At 33.1% G+C, this 22,180-nt stretch overlaps 2 protein-coding genes across 2 annotated transcripts; both read left to right on the forward strand.

Moving 5' to 3' along the window:
- The first annotated feature begins 1,704 nt into the window (after positions 1-1,704).
- Positions 1,705-6,919, forward strand: LOC142629498 (uncharacterized). The gene is made up of 14 exons (XM_075803497.1): positions 1,705-1,822; positions 2,324-2,483; positions 2,581-2,838; positions 3,149-3,323; positions 3,616-3,677; positions 3,778-3,941; positions 4,079-4,176; positions 4,701-4,759; positions 4,849-4,983; positions 5,072-5,328; positions 5,473-5,632; positions 5,959-6,034; positions 6,145-6,195; positions 6,384-6,919. Exons 1-14 carry the CDS (start codon positions 1,731-1,733, stop codon positions 6,602-6,604), a joined length of 1,968 nt encoding a protein of 655 aa, XP_075659612.1. The 5' UTR covers positions 1,705-1,730; the 3' UTR covers positions 6,605-6,919.
- A 4,797-nt stretch (positions 6,920-11,716) lies between these two features.
- LOC142627107 (uncharacterized) lies at positions 11,717-17,140 on the forward strand. The gene is made up of 14 exons (XM_075800906.1): positions 11,717-11,853; positions 12,801-12,945; positions 13,077-13,334; positions 13,582-13,756; positions 14,049-14,110; positions 14,234-14,397; positions 14,540-14,637; positions 15,152-15,210; positions 15,300-15,434; positions 15,524-15,771; positions 15,916-16,075; positions 16,304-16,379; positions 16,488-16,538; positions 16,754-17,140. Exons 1-14 carry the CDS (start codon positions 11,753-11,755, stop codon positions 16,972-16,974), a joined length of 1,953 nt encoding a protein of 650 aa, XP_075657021.1. The 5' UTR covers positions 11,717-11,752; the 3' UTR covers positions 16,975-17,140.
- Positions 17,141-22,180: the final 5,040 nt, after the last annotated feature.

A 22,180-nucleotide genomic window follows, 5' to 3' on the forward strand; every position in this document is an offset into this window, starting at 1 on the left:
AAAAAAATAGAAGGAAAAAAACACTAACAAATCATAAAGCTACTACTAAATATGATGTGAAATGTGAATTACCATAATGATGTTACAGCCATCCGTGGCCTTATTATTGCCAAGCCAAATTGACCAAAAATAAAATAAAATAAACTAGGTTACCATGGCAATGTGATAGCCTACAATGAAGATTGATATCTATTAAGTAAAACCAACAAGTATGTTCCTATCAAAAAAAAAAAACAAGTATGGTATTGGATTGACATGTGCACAATATTTTTGTATTTTTCTTTTTTCTTTGACCAAAAAAAGAAAAATACAAAGACTTTCACATGATCAAAATTTATACATATAAACCCAGCCGGCCTAGCAGCTGAATACCCCCCCCCCCCCTTGTTTTTTATTGCTTTTGAAACCTCACTTATATTCTTATGCAAATACAAGTGACATTTTTTTACATTATTGCTAATGTCGAATATTTTGATAGTTAATACTTAATAAGATAAGGTGGATCACTATTGAAACGCTAAAAAGTTTTTATGTGTGTGTTTCTCAAAAAAAAAATGCTAAAAAGTTTTTATTTTTATTTTTATTTTTATAAGCACTAAAAAGTATAAATTAACGCTCTATTTGTTTTCACTATAAAATGTTTTACAAAAAAAAAAAAAATTATTTTTAGCATTTTACCGTATTTGTTTTCTTTTTAGAATATGGTCAATCTAGAAAGTATTTCTATTGATCATAAATCCTTGGTAAGATGTTGTAAGTACTGCTCCGTTTGTTTTACTATAAAACATTTTCCAAATATAAAAAAATTTACATGTAAAACATTTTAAAGTGTTTGGTATGATATGTAAAATCTTTCAAGTACAAACTACTAAAACCAATGGCTTTTTCCACTTGATAGGTGGCTCTAGCATCTGGACCAGTAATCCAGCCATCAGATGAGAGGAGTGCCATTGTGTGTGTGTGTGTTTTTTTTTAATATTTTAAATTTATTGTCAATGAAAACCATTTTCAAGTTTGTACAAATTTTACAATGAAACAAACATCATAGAATATTGAAAATATTTTAAGAAAAAATTTTTTACAATAAAACAAACGAAGCATAAATAAAATTTTTGGTAAGTCCATTTTTAATGATTATCATTATCATACACATGTAGCAATTTTCTTTCTTAAAAAAAAAAAATTTAAAAGGTACTACCACATATAAGTGCTTGTGAGGTGTGGAGGGTAAAGGTCGGAGTTCAAGTTTCTAGGAGGAAACTTCATACACATATACACTTAGAATAAATTAAATTAGAGTAGAATTTCTATTCGTATATAAAAATAATAAAAAATAACTATATGTAGCCATTTCCTTATTTATTTATTTATTATTGAATTAAGCATATTTCTTATGGTAATAAGAATCTAGTTGCAAAGTTAGGCAATAAATGGGGTGTTTAGTAGAGTAATTTGAGATAAGATTTTTATAATTTTTTGAAATACGTGTAGGTAAAAAAGTGTATAAAAATATATGTAATGTTGTTTAAAATGTAAAAATGTGAGTTTAAAATGAAAATCAATCTGCCCAAATTCACTCATTCCCACAGTAACTCCAAAAAAAACATCATTATCGCCGTTAACTTCCATTACACGCCGTTAATGTCCCATTAGCACGCATTCGAAGTGGTAATTAAATAACACACACTTTCTCTACTCATTCAAGTAGCTGAAAAAATAGAAAGCCAATCATGATGACGATGAAGCTCAGAGTTGACATCTTCATCTCTCTCTCTCTTCTCTTCCTTCTTCTTCTTCTTCATCTTCATCTGAACCCAACAAGGTAGCCACTTCTTCTCTACTTTATTATCAACTGCCAAGCTTTGAACATGAAGATATAACAACCATCGTTTTCGTTTTTGCGACTGTCTCAACTGATTAATCATTCTACTCTATTGTTCACTTTCCTGAAATTTTTACTCGGGCTATATATTTATGTGTACAATTAATTAAATGGGTCTTCTTTGTTTTGCATTTTGGAGTTGCATATATGTGAGATTTCAGATGGATTGAACAAAGTTGCTCTTTTTAGCTCAAAAAACTAAAATTGCAGTAGTTTTTTTTTTTTTTTTGGGTACAAATTTCATGATATTGGTGAAGATGAAGATTAGTGTATAAACTGTAAAATTAGTGGGCTGAAAGGAATTAATGAGTGTAGTAGTGTTTTATGATTTGTATCGGTTTCTATGTCTTTGTGTTGAACCATGTGTTTGAATTGTGTCAAGGTTATGTGGCTGAGGTTTTTATGAAGAAAATTTTGTGTATAAATGGTGTCGTGTTTCAGGGTATCGGCGAAAACTCTATCTAATGAGGAACCAGAACATGCCAGCTCCCCACCTAGAGGTTGGAATTCTTATGATTCCTTTAGCTGGATTGTTTCTGAAGAAGAGTTCTTGCAAAATGCTCAAATCATATCTGAGCGTCTACACACTTATGGATATGAGGTGTGAAGACTGAAGATGTCTATAATTGATTTTCATTCAAATTGATTTAGCAGTAATAGGATTAACAAATTTATTCATTTTTATCTCTGCAATGTAGTATGTTGTGGTAGACTTTCTTTGGTTTCGGAGAAAGGTCAAAGGTGCTTACACTGACTCTCAAGGATTTGATGTAATTGACAAATGGGGGAGGATGGTCCCTGATCCAGATAGGTGGCCTTCCTCTGCTGGTGGAAAAGGGTTCACTGAAGTAGCCAATAAAGTGCATAGCATGGGTTTGAAGTTTGGGATTCATGTTATGAGAGGAATAAGTACACAAGCAGTGAACGCAAACACCCCTATCTTGGACACAACCACGGTATTGTTCTATATTCCCACTATAACTCAAAGATTGAAATAATAGTATTGGAAGTGTTAGAGCATGCTTCATTTATTATAGTTTCTTTATGAAAGAACAAGGAAATCTAACCAATTGATACCTCCTAGTGTTTCCAATGGAGACGTCCAAGTTTCAAATACACCCTCCCCCAACTATCAAATTATCAAAAGAAAAATCTCCAAAAATATAAACATTGTTATAACTAACAACAAAAAAAATGTCAAGAGTTTGAATTAGTAATTATTGCTTAAGCTTCTGTTTTTAGTTTTTATATATTTATTTTTATCAGGGAGGTGCTTATGAAGAATCAGGCAGAAAATGGAGTGCAAAAGATATAGGGGTTAAGGAAAGGGCGTGTGCATGGATGTCACATGGTTTCATGAGTGTAGATACCAAGTTGGGAGCAGGAAGAGCCTTCTTGAGGTCACTTTATGAACAGTATGCTGAGTGGGGTGTTGATTTTGGTAACTTGACCATTTTTAATGGAAAGTTTTCCTGCTTGCTCTATATGCATTGCCACAACACATACCATCGCATTTGTGTCATTTAGGGTGTTCTGGACATCCCAAGAATTTATGCATGTAGACACTTAAAATTTTTTATTTGTGCATGTAGCACAACTGTAACTTTAAACATTATTTTGATTGCATCCACTACCAATCACAACAAACTCAACTGGACAGTTGCCTGATGGGCAGCTCAATCTTTGTTTTCCACCTTTTAAGTTTGACATTGATTGCTTCTGTTTTCCTGTAGTGAAACATGACTGTGTCTTTGGTGCCGACTTGGATATAAATGAAATAAGTGTTGTGTCAAAGGTAAGCTGCATACCTCCCTCTCTCTACGATACTGTCACATCTGCTATATTTTGTTCAAAATTTTCGTGGTTGACTTATTACATGGTGTGCCTTTGCCCAGGTTTTGAAGCAACTTGACCGCCCCATATTGTATTCGCTGTCTCCTGGAACCAGTGTGACCCCAGCAATGGCCAAGGATGTGAGTGGACTAGCAAACATGTACCGGATAACTGCGGATGATTGGGATTCATGGGGAGATGTTGCAAGCCATTTCGATGTTACAAGGTGAAAGACTGTTCTGTTTCTGTTTAAGAGTTTTGGAGTTTAAGTACCTTTCAATCATGATTTCTTTTCCATTTACTGCTTTTTGACCTGTTGTTATAGAATACATAAAATCCTTTTTCTTTTTCTAATTTAATCAGGGACTTTTCTACCGCTAATATGATAGGAGCTAAGGGCTTGCTGGGGAAGTCATGGCCTGACTTGGATATGCTACCGCTAGGATGGCTTACTGATCCAGGTTATAAGAATTTTCTTGTTTCTTTTCCTTCAAACATCTAATGAAGAAATATATTACCCTTTTTTACTCTGCTTAGTAGGATTGAATGAACCACGAATCGTTTGGATGTGATAGAGTACTGTTAGATAAATTAACGAACATGGCTATTCTTTAAGTAATGTTTGCTCTTACATTTTGGGGTTCTTCACCTAGCAGTTTTGAGTGTCAAATAGGTCCATGCACTTAAATGTGCATCCCTTCAATCTTTACAAACAAATAATTTGCCATTCCAAGTCCATGGAGTGACTTTTACTAAGGCAGAAGTATGTCTAGACGAGTGGTGTGGCTTCAGAAACAAGTTCTACAACATACTTCTTTACTTGAAACATTTTATATATCTATGGCAAAGCATTGGATAGTTAATTAGAGATTTTCTGAAGTCCCAGAAAATAAATGATTAGATTTGACTGTTTAATTTTAAAGTTGAGCCTAGCCTAGACATATAAAAACCCACAATTAGCTTTAATATTTTTGAAATATTTTAGGTTCAAATGACGGTCCACACAGAACATCTAAGCTTAATGCAGATGAGCAAAGAACTCAGGTATCTGTATAAAACAAATCAGTTAGCTCTCTATATCCCTTAAAATAACTAAGCACTCTATTTTGACCTTATCTTTCTTATTTTCACAGATGACTTTGTGGTCCATGGCTAAGTCTCCTCTCATGTTTGGAGGAGATCTGAGAAAGCTTGATGAGACCACATACAACCTGTTAACAAATCCTATCCTGTTGGAGATAAATTCTTTTAGTTCAAACAACATGGAGGCATGTGTATACATCTATTCTTTTGTAGTCTTTGGAAAAACAAACTTTGTCTAAATAGAAACATAACATAATTTAGTTGTTTATACAGTTTCCTTATATTACTAGTACGAACAGTTTTAAGAGTAAAAACAATGTTCTTGACGAGCAATCAGAAAGATGTCTGACAGATGAAAGAACATCTGATACACATTTTTTGAGCCTCACAAGCTGCACCACTTTGAAAGCAATTGGGTGGTCTGTTGAAGCTCTGGACCAAGACCTTGAACAAATCTGCTGGAAAGAACACTTAGGAAGCAAACATCAAGAACTGTTTTGCCTATACAAGAAAGAGCCTCTTTTGTCATCGTAAAACTGCCTTTTCTTTCTCTGACCTCATAGTATCAAATTTTTTGTTATAATATTTGTATGCTTACTAATACTAAAGTTTTTATATCAAGGTTTAATTATATAGATCTAGAAATTAATTTTAATATATTAGTGTTGATGTAGGGATGAAAAGATGTCCTACAAACATCAATTTGAAGGAAAACTCCAATTATTAGCAACTGACAGAATGGACTTTTGCTTGGGCGCTTCTCCAACTCAAAAGCTTACTTCAAGAGAGTTCGAGAGAGGTGCATTTTTACCTTGCAGACGGGACACAAACCAGGTATCGCCTTTTCTTTTCTTTTTTCTCCCTTTTTGGGTTAATTTTTCTTAAATCTTCAATGAGATATGTTTTCATACAAAACGGTATAACTTCTAAATAAACTATTATTTTTTATGAACAAAGTCATCCAGACTTTCTGTGATTGTTTAGCCAATACACATCCTCTCTAGTTTGTTGTTTGAGAGCATAGAGAAAGAAGTTATACAATATCACTGCATAATTTTTTAAAATCATTGGCTTTTCTTTTAGATCTTATTTTTATTATTGCTTTACTCTTAAATAAATTTACGAATTATTTTAGAAGCTAATGCATTTAGTCTTAACAGATGTGGGTACTGAACTCTAATGGAAGCTTGGCAAATAGCTATTCTGGTCTATGTGCAACAGTAAATTCTGTTGAAGGTGATAAATTTGTATGCTTAGTGCCCTATTTTGTAGATTGTTGCAATAACAATTTTGCTAGTAATCCCGTTATTTCACATTTTCAAGTTACTTGCTGATCATTTGTGCAGCTGAAGACAGTTCTGGTGGAACTCGTTCTTGGGTTGCAACTGGAAGAAGAGGTATGACTCCCCAACCAACAAAGAACTCTAATTAGTAGAGCCTCATAGCTCTGCATTGCCCCAATTGCAATGATTATTTTCAAAAAGAAACAAGTGCATAATTCTATTCTTCACATTTTTTATGAATTAAAAAAGTGCATAACTCCATTCTTCACGATTTCTAATAATTATTCTTTCTTCCTTTCTAGGAGAAATATATGTTGCATTTTTCAATCTGAACCCTGTGAAGACAGTAATATCTGCAATGATATCAGACCTGGCTCATGTAGTTCCTGGTAAAAACTTTAATGGAACTTCCTGTAACTGCAAAGAAGTATGGAGTGGAAAAGACTTTGGAGTAATCAAGCAGTCTATATCAATGACGGTAGAAGTCCATGGATGTGCACTATTTGTCCTGAACTGTTATTAGCACTGGATAATCTTTACAAAGATGTAAGGAGTCATCTTTGCTGTACTACATATGAGGAAGACATTAGTTATATGACAAAGCGCCGTGGCAATGATGATTCTTTCTGAGAAATCTGTTGGACTCTGTTTCTGATATCATTATGTATGTTGCCATATATTCTTGGAAATCCCTCCCTTCTATATTTCAGCATTTTCTGTTTTATGTATTAGTTTTCCGAACTTCCAAAATTTGGAAAGCTTTGTGAGAAACCTGTTGGCTCTGTTTGTAATACACCCTAGAATGATGCAAAATGTATCATTGTGCCTTTTTAGAGTATCTTGTGCCCATTCTTAGACAATAAATCTTGGGACATTGTGCTGCAATCATGTAATATTTAAAATCCTTCCCTAAGCATCTAACGAATCTAATTACTTTAGGCTGTAGTTGGATAAAGAAGAATTCATGATATAGAATCTAATTCAGTCCCCAAATTCCATTTCTTCCGTTTTAGGTAAACAACTGTGGAGGTGTTTTTGCAATTCTTTTTGGTATTAATCCTGGTTCCTTGTCTACGTGACACTTGCACCTCACCATTCCAAGGGTAGCTACCACTGCTAGCACCACAACATTAATTAAATTTCCAACTCCAATAGCACTTGCACTGCTATCATCTATAGCCTTCATGGCTGCCACAGTCAAACCACCATCACAATTATATAAATGAACACCACTACCAAATACTGCATGTTCTGATTCAGACATCATCATTGCCAGCACTTATGCTACCCTTTTGCCCTGCACCTTCAAAATACCCTCCCCAGCAGAACTGTTACCATTGCACACCCACCACAACCACTCTCACTGGCCCTTATGCTGCCACAACCACCTGTTCCGCCATTGCACCTTTGGCAATTAACAGATGTGCGCATTGGAAGAGCAGATTCCTTTATTCATTTTAGTGCAGATCATAGTCCATGTGTCAATTATATGTCTCTCAAAAGAAATTTTACTCTGAAATTTCAATGCTTCTTCTAAATAAACTTCACTATTTAATTTGGTTTCAATTGGCTGACCTTTGTTGAGTTTATGAAGTTCCACTTAATTATCACGTCCAAACGGTTTCTTTTGTTGCCATGGTTCTATTTTCTTATTGGTATTCTCTCTTTGAGCTAAATTCTAGAAAAATCCCACTTTTTTAATATAAAAAATTGGTCAATGGATACTTTCACTTATTTAGCACTGCATGGTAATGTTTTTTTTTTTTAAATTTTTTTAACAGGAACATCTGTCTTTAATTTTCCTTTTGCAATTCTGCCGGGAATTTGAAGAAATGATGTAGATCATTTCATTGACTACCTGAAGGATGATGTACAAATCTTCTGCGATATCCCTGAGTGGTTTACTGACAAGTCAGAGCTTTTCACAAGTATAAGGTTTGATAGCTTCTTATGTTTCTGATTCAGAGCCATTAACAAATACAATACCCCAAGGTCAATAAACCAAATATTCTTCCTCTACAGAATTTATAAATTGTTTTCTTCAATCTTTTACACTTGACAAACTGTGGCTGGTCAAAATATGCCATCAAGAACTGACAACTTTACATTCATGGAATGAGTTAAGGACTAAGGCAAGGTTGATTGGCACAAGCTAATTTTGGTTAAGCTTAAGCTCTGTTGTTCCAAGGCACTCCTTTATATGTTGTTTAGAAGTTAAGGACATGCTTTCAACTTGAAAAAGACTTGCTAAATCGGGTTATGACCAAAACCTGTGTATGTGTGTTATAAAGGAAAGCTGAAGATTCGTGATCATCTATTTTTTAAGTGTCCTTTCACTCAAAGAAAATGGATTCAAGCCTTGCTGCTAAGCTTGGTGCATAAAGGCAAAGCTATCTCTGATTGGGACTTGGGGCTTCAATGGAGGTTTGATAAACTAAAAGGGAGATGTTTCAATTTTCAAAGCAACTCTAATCTATATGTACGTGAATCTTATGCCAAATACTCAAATGTGAGATCTACCATTAAGTAAGATTAGTGCCTTTTTTCTTTTATTTTTGACAATCGACAGTATAGCCCCACTCTAGGACCACTTGAATCTGGATCCATGAACCACTCAAGCCTTTAAGGCTTGGGAAAGTACCAACTCGTGTACCGTGGGCGGTGGTAAGTGAGATAAGTGTTTAGTGGGTTGAGACTGTTGAGTGCATTCAATAATTTCACAAACATTCCTGGTCATAATATTATTAGAATTAGAATTTAGCTTGAATTCTTTTGTAATTTGGTCCCTTTTGATTTTGTTCCCGGATCAATGAATGTATTAGCCCACAACCTCGCTACTTGGACTATTTCTTCAGAAGATTTTGGGCTTGCGTCCATCTCTAACTCTAAGCACCCCTTCTTGGGTCTTTTATGAAGGAAGGAACAACAGGATATGGTAAGGGCCCATTAGCTAATTTCTTTGTTTTCCTTTTTACCACAGTAAAATCTTGTTTATTCAGCCCCCCACCCCCCAAAAAAAAAAAAACAATTCTGCTGGTTTCTAGCTAGTTTGGAAGGGGTGTTTTCTCATGCGTTAGAGTGTTTCACATTAGTCTATACAAAATTTTACACTAATTTGTACAAAATTTTTCGTTTATTTTAGGAGAAATTATTAGGTCCGTTAGAGTACTACTAAAGGGTTTTTCTTGTCATTTTAACTAATAAAATGCGGTAATTTATGCAAATATGATATCATATATTAGTTTTTTATTTTTAATTATTATGTTGATTAGAAATTTAACTCACACATTTACATAAGTGACATTATTTTATTGATTAAAAAGACCATTTCAGCAATCCTTATACTATACCTAATCATTTCTCTTATTTTAGAGCATCCACACCAACTCCTCCGTTTTACACATTCACTTTTACACTAAAAATCCACTTTTTTCTATTTGACACATTTAATTTTACAAAACCTCCACATCAGTTCATCTATCCTACCATCCTTTTTAATTAAATAATTAATTTTCTTTAATATTTTATTATTTTACACCAACTAACTCTTAAATTACTGCTCTCTCTCTCTCCCAGCTCATTTCTCACTTTTGCTCTCTCTCTCCAAACCCATCTCTCAGACTCTCCCTCTCCCTCTCCCTCTCCCTCTCCATCAACTACCTCTCCGATCACCACCTCAGATCAGCATCCGCGAGTCCGATCGGCGAGCTCAGATCACCATCCGCGAGCTCCGATCGCGATCCGCGAGCTCCGATCGCCGATCCTCGAGCTCCGATCGCCGATCCGCGAGCTCCGGTCGCCGATCCGCCAGCTCCGATCCAGCGTCTGCCGGCTCCACTCCACGGCAAGACCCACGAGCTCCGACCAGTCAAGCACCGATCCATGTTTGTTTGTGTATGTCTGTGTTTTTTTTTTTTTTTTGAGCAAAGTTTATATCCGTATATTCTGTGTTGAGAAAAATATGAGAGGATGAGTCTGTTGAAAACGGATCAGAGAGAGAAAAAAATGAGCGAAGGAAAATCATAAAATATTGTATAAACGAACTACAGTAACCGTGTATATTTACACGGTACTGTAGCTCGGGATGGGTTTACACTATTTTAGCCAGTTTTAGCTCTACTGATGTAGCTCAAAATGTGTAAAATTGAAAAAAATTTATATTATACATGATTATCCACCCACTGATGTAGATGCTCTTAAGGTAAAAAACTTGTATTTTCTATTTTTAGCAAAATTTTCGGGTCCTGTGTGTGTTTTGTTGAATCGGCAATTTTTAGTGCTTAGAGGGCTGATGCACTGATTATATATTCTTTGTTTAGTTTAACGAATGTTAAAAGATATATAATGCACAATTTTTATTAAAAAAAATTATGAATCATTTTTTTGTTTGTTTGTTTGTTGGAACAATAAAAACAACAAAGAAAAGGACAAATATAAATTAAATGGTTGTCTCGTCCATGCCGATTCCAGATCTAATCCCTTACGGACAGATCTGTTCCTTGTATTTGATGTTATCTACTTATTACTCACATGCCTTTTGAGAGACCGACACCTAGTTAGTACTTACTTTGCTTTTTCTTTTCTTTTTTTCTTCTTTTATCTTTCACATCATATTTTAATTTGATACCTAATTTTTTAATTATATTAATTTAATTTCTAATTTTTCAATATTATGTCAATTTAATTCATATCTTTTATATAAAATTTGTTGACGTGGTTAACAGTTAAAATAAAAAATTAGTTTCTATCGATGTGACAAGAAACTAACTTTTTATTTTAGTCATTTGCAATGTAAGCATTTTTCATCCAAAAAATAATAGCAATGGTTAAATTGACACGGTACTAAAAAGATAGAGTCTAAATTGATACAATTGAAAAGTTAAAAAATCAAATTAAAATATAATATAAAAAATAAGGACCAAATATATAGATACTTTTTAAGAAAAAAAATTTAGCCCCTTTTTTTTTTTTTTTTTTGACAAATAAGAGTATCAAAATTTCTTTAAGTATCCTTTGAGTATGTGTAATTCTCCCTCTCCCCCACAAAACACCATATTCCTCTCGGTGCGCACACACTTTATTCAAGTATATATTTTTACTTGAAGACACTGACGGACATTTTTTATTTAGTGCTAGGTGACGAATTAAGATTCGAGACATTAACTTTGAAGCAAAAAAAAAAAAAAAAAAGGATTCCATACATTAACACTATTCTTTTCTGTTTGTTTCTTGTCTGACTTTAGTTTTATTTTTTTATTTTCACAAAACTAATTTCCCTTCTTTTAGGAAAATGTTAAGAAATGCATTAGTTTAGATTTTTTTTTTTTTTGAGAATAAGAAAAAAAAATTATGAAAAAAGAAAAATAGTAATTAATTTTTTGATAAATTTTTATATTTTTTATAAAAATTATAGCAGACATTTTTTAAAATGACCAATAATTGATAAATGTCCTAAAGACACTTATTAACAAGATATTATATTTAAACAAGTGAATTTTTATTTTGTTATATATTTAGTACAAATCTTATATTTAACAAATAAAACTATATAAAAAATAGCCGCATATAATTTATCTGTATATTAACAAATAAGCTACGAAAATAGTAATACCAAGTAGTATATATAAATACTTTATCAACACAGTTAAACTCAGACTCAGTCTCTCCTCGGATGGGTACCATGAATATAATGAAGATCAACAATGTTGTCTTCACCTCTCTCTGCTTTCTCTTCCTTGTTCTTGTTCTTGTTCTTCTTCAAAACCCAACAAGGTACGTACGTACGTAGCTAGCTTCTTTCTTCTTCTTCTTCTTCTTCTACATCTATACTGTTATTCACTTTCCCAATACCTGCATTGCATTTTTTTACATTCAATTGCCAGATTGATCAAGAACCGAATTTTGAAGATGAACATGGTTATCTGTTTTTGCATGTCTGATTCATCATTTTCTCCAACATGCATTAATCACACAATGTCTATATCTAAGGACACTGAGTATTCTAGCTCAACTGACACTTTTTTGTGTTTTGACAGAGACAAATCCCTCTGCCCCATTTTAACTATCAAATTATTAAAAAAAAAAATCATCTATATAATGGTGGAACTCCAAGTTTGCTATTTGCTAAAATTCTCTACTATGATTATTATTATTATTATTATTATTATTATTATTTGTTGATAATTTGATAGTTAGGGGAGGGGCCAGGGGGATTGGAAATGGATATCTCTGTTGGAAATTGGCAGTTGAACTACAAGACTCTTTGCTATAAGTTTTTTTTTTTTTTTTTTGGGGATAATTTGCTATAATTAGTAAGGTATTCTTTGGTCATCATTTTGCTTAGTAATATGTTTTCCAACGCAAAACAATTAGTAAACACTAACAATGCATTAGTTTCTTTATACAAATTTCATTATATTAGTGAAGATTAGTGCATAAATTATAAAAGTAGAGGTTAATCTAACAAATTTATGAGCAACACAGACTCCACAAAACCTTAGGGATGGATTAGCTTAGTACTTTGTCCAATATCAGAAAGAAAATGAAGATGCTGAAATGATTTCATGAGTGTGGTATTATATGATTCATGTATTGTTTTTTTTTTTTTTAAATGTCTTTGTTGAACCATCTATTTCATTTGTCAATTGTCTCAAGGTTATGTAGCTGAGTTTACTGGTTTCATGAAAAAAATTATGTGCATGAATGGTGTCTCGTTTCAGGGTATCTGCTAAAGAACCAAAACAAGCGAGCTCCCCACCTAGAGGTTGGAACTCGTATGATTCCTTTTGCTGGACCATATCTGAAGAAGAGTTCTTGCAAAATGCTGAAATCATATCTATGCGGCTACTTCCCCATAAATATAAGGTGTGAAGACTGTGGATGACTATAATTCATTTTCTTTATGATTGATTTAGTGGTATTAAGATTGACGATTTTATTAAGTGATGAAACTTATTTATGTCTTTTTATTGCTACCATTAATCTCTGCATTGCAGTATGTTGTGGTGGATTATCTTTGGTATCGAAGAAAGGTCAAAGGTGCTTACACTGACTCTCTAGGATTTGATGTAATTGATGAATGGGGGAGGATGGCCCCTGACCCAAAGAGGTGGCCTTCCTCCAAAGGCGGGAAAGGGTTCACTAAAGTAGCCAAGGAAGTGCATAGGATGGGTTTGAAGTTTGGGATTCATGTTATGAGAGGAATAAGTACACAGGCAGTGAATGCAAACACCCCTATCTTGGACATAAACACGGTATTGCTTTTTATTCCAGCTATAAATACTTTGGAAATACCAATAAAATTGAAAGTGTTAGAGCATGATTCATTTATTATCATTTATTTATGAAAGAACAAGGAAGCACACCCAATTTAAAGTTTAATTCTCAGAAATATAAACAATGTTATAGAAAAATGTAATGCAACTACCTCAAAAAGTGTTAAGAGTTAGCATTAGTAATCATTTCTTAAGATTCTGTTTTTGATTTATTTATTTTTATCAGGGACGTGTTTATGAAGAGTTTGGCAGAAAGTGGAATGCAAAAGATATAGGGATTAAGGAAAGGGCATGTGCATGGATGCCGAACGGTTTCATGAGTGTAGATACCAAGTTGGGAGCAGGAAGAGCCTTCTTGAGGTCACTCTATCAACAGTATGCTGAGTGGGGTGTTGATTTTGGTAACTTGACCATTGTTAATGGAAAGTAGTCCTGCTTAGTCTATATACATTGCCACAATACATACTGTAGAATTAGTATCAGTTAGGGTGTTCTTGACATCCTATGAATTTATGCACGTAGACACTTAAAACTTTTGATTTGTGCATGTTGTACAACCATAACCTTGTACAATCTTTTGATTGCATCCACTACCTACTATAACAAATCCAATTGGACTGTCACCTGTTTGTTAGTTCAATCTTAATTTTCCACTTTCTAAGTTTGACACTGATAACTTCTGTTTTCTTGTAGTGAAACATGACTGTGTGTTTGGAGATGACTTGGATATAAATGAAATAACCTATGTGTCAGAGGTAAACTGCATACCTCCCTCTCTCCCTACCTTTGTCTGTCTCCCTACAGTAACCATCATTGTTACATCTGAAATATTCTGTACAAAATAATGTGTTGCTAACATTTTACATGCCTTTGCCCAGGTTCTTAAGCAACTTGACCGCCCCATAGTGTATTCACTGTCTCCTGGAACCGGTGTGACCCCATCAATGGCCAAGGATGTGAGTGGACTAGTGAACATGTACCGCATTACTGGGGATGATTGGGATACATGGGGAGATGTTGCTGCTCATTTCAATATTACAAGGTGAAAAGACTGTTCTGTTTCTGTTCCAGAGTTTAGGAGTTTAGGAGTTTAGGTGACCTTTCAATCATTATTTCTTTTCCATTTACTGCTTTTTTGACCTATTATTATAGAATGCAGAAATAAAATTTAATTTTTTTAGCAGGGACTTTTCTATCGCTAATATGATAGGAGCAAAGGGCTTGAGGGGGAAGTCATGGCCTGACTTGGATATGCTACCACTAGGATGGCTTACTGATCCAGGTTATAATAATTTTCTTGATGCTTTTCCTTCATTCATCTCATGAAGAAAATTTTTACCCCTATTTAAAGCGCTTGCTAGGATCGAATGAACCACAATTTGTTTGGCCCTGCCAGAGTACTGTTAGATAAATCGATGAACTTAGTTATTGTTTAAGTGATGTTTGCTGTACATTTTGGATCTAGCAGTATTGAGTTTCAAATAGGTCCATGCACTCAAATATGCATAACATCAACATTAAAAACAAAGAACTCACCATTCCAAGTCCGCTGAGTGACTTGTACTAAAACAGAAGTATGTCTAGATCAAGTGGCATGGCTTCAGAAACAAGTTATACAACATACTTCTTTACTAGAAACATTTTGTATATCTATGACAAAGCATTGGCAAATGAATTAGAGATTTTCAAAAGTCTCAGAATATAAATGATTAGATTTGACTGCTTAATTTTAAAGTTGAGCCCAGCCTAAACATACAAAAACCAACAATTAACTTCAATATGTTCAAATATTGTAGGTTCAAATGAAGGTCCACACAGAACATCTAGGCTTCTTCCAGATGAGCAAAGAACTCAGGTATCTATATAAAACAAAATAGTTAGTTCTCTGTATCCCTTAAAATAACTAAGCACTCTATTTTAACCGTATCTTTCTTATTTTCACAGATGACCTTGTGGTCTATGGCTAAGTCTCCTCTCATGTTTGGAGGAGATGTGAGAAGGCTAGATGGGGCCACATACAACCTTTTAACAAATCCTACTCTGTTAGAGATAAATTCTTTCAGCTTAAATAATATGGAGGCATGTGCACTCATCTATTCTTTTGTAGTCTTGGGAAAAATATACTCGTCTAAATAGCAACATAACATATTATTTACTTGTTTGTGCAGTTTCCTTATATTACTAGTACAAAGAATTTTAAGAGTCTTGACAGCCAATCAGGAAGATATCTGACAGATGTAAGTACATCGGATACACATGTTTTGAGCCTCACTAGCTGCACAAATTCAAAAGCAATTGGGTGGTCTATTAAAGCTCTGGACCAAGACCTTGAACAAATCTGCTGGAAAGAACACTTAGGAAGCAACAAGCATCAAGAGCCATTTTGCCTATACAAGAAAGAGCCTCAATTTTCATCGTAAAATTGCTTTCTTTCTCTGATCTGATTGTATCAAAATGTTTTCTTTTTGCAATATTTTCATGTTTACTTATACTAAATTTTTTATATCAATGTTTAATTATATAATTATAAATTAATTTTAATACATTTGTTCTGATGCAGAGATGAATGGATGTCCCACAAACAACAATATCAAGGGAAACTCCAATTATTTGCAACTGATAGAATGGAATTTTGCTTGGGGGGTTCTCCAAATCAAAAGCTTACTTCAAAAGAGCTAAAGAGTGGTGCATTTGTACCATGCAGATGGCACACAAATCAGGTTTTTTTTTTTTTTACATATATCATGAATGAGAGATGTTTCAAACAAAATAATATAAGTTTTAGGTATAAATGTAGGGAGTAAACTATTATTTCTGGATGACAGATTCATACGTACTTTTTTAAAATCACGTGCTTTGCCTTTGTATCTTAATTTCATTATTGTGTTACTTACTCTTAGTTACATTTATGAATTGATGTTGGAAGTTAATGCATTTAGTCTTAGCAGATGTGGGAGCTGAGCGTTAATGGAACTTTGGCAAATAGCTATTCTGGTCTATGTGCAACAGTAAACTCTATCAAAGGTGATAAATTTGTATACTTCGTGCCTTATTTTATAAAATGTTGCAAACAACTTTGCTAGTGGTCCCATTATTTCATATTTTTGAGTTACTAGCTGATCATTTGTGCAGCTGAAGTCGGTCCTGGTGGAACTCGTTCTTGGATCGCAACTGGAAGAAAAGGTATGACTCCCCCACCAACATAGAACTCTAATTTGTAGAGCCCCATAGCTGCACATTTCCCCCAAGTGCAAGACTATTTTTTGAATTTTTTTTTTAAAAATGCATAATTCTATTCTTCACATTTTTAATAATTTTTATGAATTATTAAATAAAAATAAAAAGTGCAAAACTCTATTCTTCATGCTTTCTAATGATTATTCTTTCTGCCTTTCTAGGAGAAATATATGTTGCTTTTTTCAATCTGAACCCTGAGAGGACAGTAATATCTGCAAAGATATCGGACATGGCTAAGGTACTTCCTGGTAAAATCTTCAATGGAAATTCCTGTCAGTGCAAAGAAGTATGGAGTGGAAAAGACATTAGAGTTAGAAAGCAGACTATATCAAGGGGAGTAAAAGCTCATGGCTGTGCTCTATTTGTCCTGAAATGTAAGTAGGCAGGATTAATTTAAACTAAGATGTATGGAGTCACCTATGCTGTACCACATATAATGAGGGCAATATGTATATGACAAAGTGCCGAGGCAATGATAATTCTTTAACACTCCTACTTCGTCTGCATTTTGATTTATGTCTTTAGGCTAATTGATGAGAATTATACCATTGCTCTCGTCAAATATTATGTTCTTTCTCTCACTTTTTGTTTAGACCAATGGTATGATGAATTAAATAAGAATTCTGTATTTTTTTTCTTTAAGAAAAAGATTTCACTGATATCATTAAAATTCTGGTCTGTATGAGTCTAAACAATCTGGAGTTATTGGTTTAAGATGGCCCTTTTAAGCTAAATTGGGCTGGCAAGTTGGTTTTGGCTGCAACAAATTATGGGCGCAATTGGTAATGCAGAAACACCATAAAAGTTGGGCTTTGCCTTTCGCCCAAAACGATAGGTTGTGGATTCGAATCGAGGATGCTTACCAATGAATTCTTTCAAATCCCTTTCTAAAACCCCATAAAAATGAGAGTTTTATACATTAGGATATGGCCTTTGGAATTGCAATTGTAGTTTGCAATAATTCTTTTGGCCTTTCAACTATACATGATTATCTATAAATTCTGTTAGGCTTGACGTATTCCGTACCAAATTTCCACGTATTTTCATGTTATTAATTTCATTGTATCTTGCATATTTGTGGGTTATATTGTATTTGGTTGAGAGGTCAAAGTGCTGAAGTTGGAGTTGCTGTATTGAAATCTCGATTGAGCCCTGCAATCTCACCTGACACTTGCCTGATACTCTATCGAGCGAGATTGCTAACCTAAGAGAAATCAGTTACACCCATCCAATTAGCCCTATCATATAACCCTCTAATCACAAGAAATACTAGACCCAATTCTCAGATTGAAGAGCTAGAGAGCTACCTATTTTCCTCAGGAGTTTTTTCACTCCGTAAACACTTTGCAGTGTATGGGTGCTTGTGACTGATTTTGGAATTTGCTGTTGTGTTTGTGCATCGATGCATATATCAATTGTCTGATCAAATTAACAATTGGGCTTAATTTAGTAAGTAGCAGAAAATTGAAATAAGCCATAATTTAGGGTCTAAACACGTTTGTAATCTCTCAAATTCTCTGCCAATCATTGAATGGGCTCAAAATGATTCTTAATCCAATTAAAAAGTACCTAGGTGTGGTTAAAAGACACGAGAAACACTTGCACTCTTTTTGCTGCTATATTTTGTGATCAGCTCTGGACTCTGGTGGTCTAGAAGCAAGCTAGGTTCACGAGGGCCCTGACATTATTGAAGGTGATTCCCAAGCTGCTGTGAATGCCAATATGCTATATAGTTGAGCACTAATTGAGAGGTGTTACATCCACAATATTTTCACTATATTTTCACAACAAATCATAGGTAGTTAGTTGATATTGGTTCAAATTTGAATCTAAGATTATTTTTTTATCTCAACAATAACAACCAGGAACAACCTGTCATTTAGGATTTGTTATAAAAATGTTGTTGACAAAGTAGTGTACCTTTAATTTTTTTTACTAAAATAAATTTATGATAAGTAACAAATTTAAATTAAATAGAAATTTCTTTCAGATTTCATGAGAATTTTTGCAAAAAAATATTAGTTAAAGTATTATTCTATTTTTTTGAAACCTTGTAATAGCATTTCACACCTTTTTTTTTTTTTTGATAAGAGCATTTCACACTTAAGGAAGTAAGGAACTGTCTTGATAGTTAGGTCGCACAAGTTCCAACCACAAACATTTACAGACTCAATAAAAAAATTATGGTAGATGATTAAGATATACTTTATTAACAGAATTTCACATAGAATTTTAATTGGATTCTTTTTGTGTAGTGTAATGACTCTACCCTTAGTTGGGATTAAAAATCTTCAAATATGCAAAATAAAAGGTAAAAGACTATTCACGTGACATAAGTAGAAGATAAAAAAAAGGGATGGAGCACACTTGACACATCAACATATAGAATACAACTTTGGCTGTGTTTGATTCGATGAAATTTGATTTCATAAAAAAATTTCCACATTTAGGGGTATTTAGGGCGACGAACATTGTTAGTCAACCAAAAACCATAAAATAAAGGCAATTATGATGGAAATTGCTTAATTTCTATAAACCATTTTCTAACTTACTCAAAAATTATCAACCGAACCTCCACTCTTCATTGCTTGCCACCCAACGTCGACCCCCACTATTGTCCCTAGTTTCTGATAGCCAACCACCCCCAATCATGATCACAATTTTTAAATTTAATTTTTCCTTTTTTGATTATATATGTACTCAGAAGATGTGAAAATGTGAGAAAGTAATAGAAAATACACTTTCCATTGCATTTTCAATAACGTAACTAAACACTTGAAAATAATATCTTTTTCAAAAATTATTTTTCATCGAACCAAACACAGCCTTTGATTGTATAATATTTATGATGGAAAGTTGATAAATTTTAAAATTATATGATTTAATTTGTTATATTCCTAAACTTTAGGATTTAAAATATAATTTTTCTAAAAATATGGGGGAAAAATAAGACGAAAGAAAGAAAAAGATATCTATATAAAACTTAGTTTCTATTTGTCTTCTTCCCTCCCTTTCATTGTCCAAAAGGATAATGAAGTAGACGTGAAAATTTGAAATTAAAGTCCTTTTACATTCAAACTTCAATCTAGAAATTTCAATGAAACTTATCCACAACCCCTCTCTCTTCCCCCCCCCCCCCCAAAAAAAAATCTTTGAAAAGAGAGTTGAATTTTTCCTAAAGAACTAGGAAGCAACACACAAGCATGACGAAACATAAATATTTTTAACTCATTTATTTATTATTATTTTTTTGACCCATCATTTATTTATTATTGTTTCATGTGATACCTGATATTCACATTTTATAAAATAATGTCCCATGTGTGTGGAGTGTGAACATTTGAAAAAAAAAATGTGAGGCAATCATTGCCCTATATATGCTAAGCTATATTGTAAATTTCTTAGTAAATATAGTCCAATTTACAAATGAATTAGACTTTGAGATAGATAGAGAAGGTATCCGGGAAAGAACGTAGTGTTTTACATAAATATAAATAAATAAATAAATCTATAAAATATATACATCATGTCATGTATAGTATAATCTGTGTGCATGTGTCATGCATGACGATACCATTCTTTGTTTGTATTACAAACAGAAATATTGCTTTTACTTGAAAAAGGGTATACCGTTAATTCGAACTTGTTCCTTTTTAGATAATTAATCTAACCCATTCACACTGTGATAAAGTGATACTTTTATATATCTATATATGAATATGATGCACGGGAGAATTCATTTGTGCATGCATATGTGTATATCATTGTCACTTATCACCGATTCACCATGAAAGAAAGAGAGTGTTGGTGTTCATCAAACAAAAAAGAAAAGAAAAAGAGAAGGTTGGTGTGGGAAAGAATATACTGACCGAGGTTTAGAGAATACACCCCCCCTGAGATCTATTACCTACCTCTTTTATTATTGTTATTTATGATTAATATATAGCACGTTAAAAGAAGTAGATAAAAGTCTATTTTGAATTGTGGTGGATCTATTACTATATATATATATATATCTTATAATGGGGTAGGGCGGTAGTGGATTTTCTTTTTTGTTAAATATCAAAAAGATCCATTCCCGCAAAAGATTGTTCATAAAACTACCATCGAGATTCTTCGGGCGGTGTTTCTTTTTCTTTTTCTTTTTTTCTTTTTTTTTTTTTTTTTGGTGGTCTACTCAGTGGGCACACCCTCTTCATTTTGTGATGAGGCTGGTAGCTGGTGGCAGAGGAACGCCTGGCTGAAGTGATCGCCGAACTCGAGTCGTCCTCGGTCAATAACCCAACTGCCCTTCATCAAGTAACAATTTCGTTATTTGAAGAAGGAAGAAATGGGGAAGTCTACGCAACCTTACAGGAAATTCTCGATCGGGGATGAGTTATACGATTCCATATATATATAGGGTTGTGTTATCGGGCACCGTAAGGTGCCCGTTAACAACATATTTTGAGTAATTTTTTGTATACTTTTTTCAACTTTTGACACTTTTTCAGTTTTTGACAAAAAAATTTTTATTTTTTTTAGCAATTTTTTTGACAGTTTTTTTTCTTCTTTTTAAATGAAACACAAAAAAGGAAATGTTAACAAGCACCGCACGGTGCTTGTTAACATTTCCCATATATATATAGTGGTCATTAAATTGATACTAGTACTCCTAGCTTTTAGGGTGTTTCAGCTGGTAAAAAAAAATTAAAAACATTTAGAAAAATGTTATGAAAATATGTTTTTTAAGTTAATACATAAGATTAATATTCTCAAATTAATATTTGTGCTTATAAAATATGTGAATTTTAAACAATATATTGATAAACAGGACAAACCTACACTAGGGCAGAGGGCGGCCATGCCCCCCCCCCCCTCCTAAAAAAAACTAATATATGCATATAAGCTATTAAAATAAAATCGGTATACAAAAAATTAAGATTTGCCCTTAAATATATATATATATATATATATATATATATATATATATATATATATATATATATATTGTCTCTCCTCCTCTAAAATATTTAGATATTGACCTACAAGAAAAGAAATAAATAAATAAAATTCATGCCCCTTTAACTACAAAAACAACATAAAAAAATAAAATGTGGACTAAACAAAAATTGCGCACAAAATAAGAAACATTTATTTTGTATGTTATACTTTGTTGATGTGTTTTATAATATGAAATATTTAAGAAATATTTATTTTATACGTAGTATTTTATTAAATATGAAATAAATGTTAATTTTTATTTTCATAAATTTTTTTTGGCTTTAAGCTTTGCCTCCCCTCCCAGTACGAATCCTAGTTCCGTCCCTATTGATAAACAAATAAACAAATAATATATATATGGACACACAATAGTAACTTCAAAACAATACACCAGTATTAATTATACCGAAATATTACGTTACCCTAACAAAACCAAAATGGCATCCCCTAGGAAATTGGCTCTCTTGGTATAAGTACAAAATAGAAAAATAAATAAAAGCGCTGGGACCAAGAGTCTTATAAAACTTTTTTGATAATTCAATAATTAGGAGAAAGATAATTTGAATTTTGGATGTCAAAAACATCAAAGATATCATAAATTACCA

Source organism: Castanea sativa, chromosome 3, assembly GCF_040712315.1.
Source record: "Castanea sativa cultivar Marrone di Chiusa Pesio chromosome 3, ASM4071231v1".
Classification (NCBI taxonomy): Eukaryota; Viridiplantae; Streptophyta; class Magnoliopsida; order Fagales; family Fagaceae; genus Castanea; species Castanea sativa.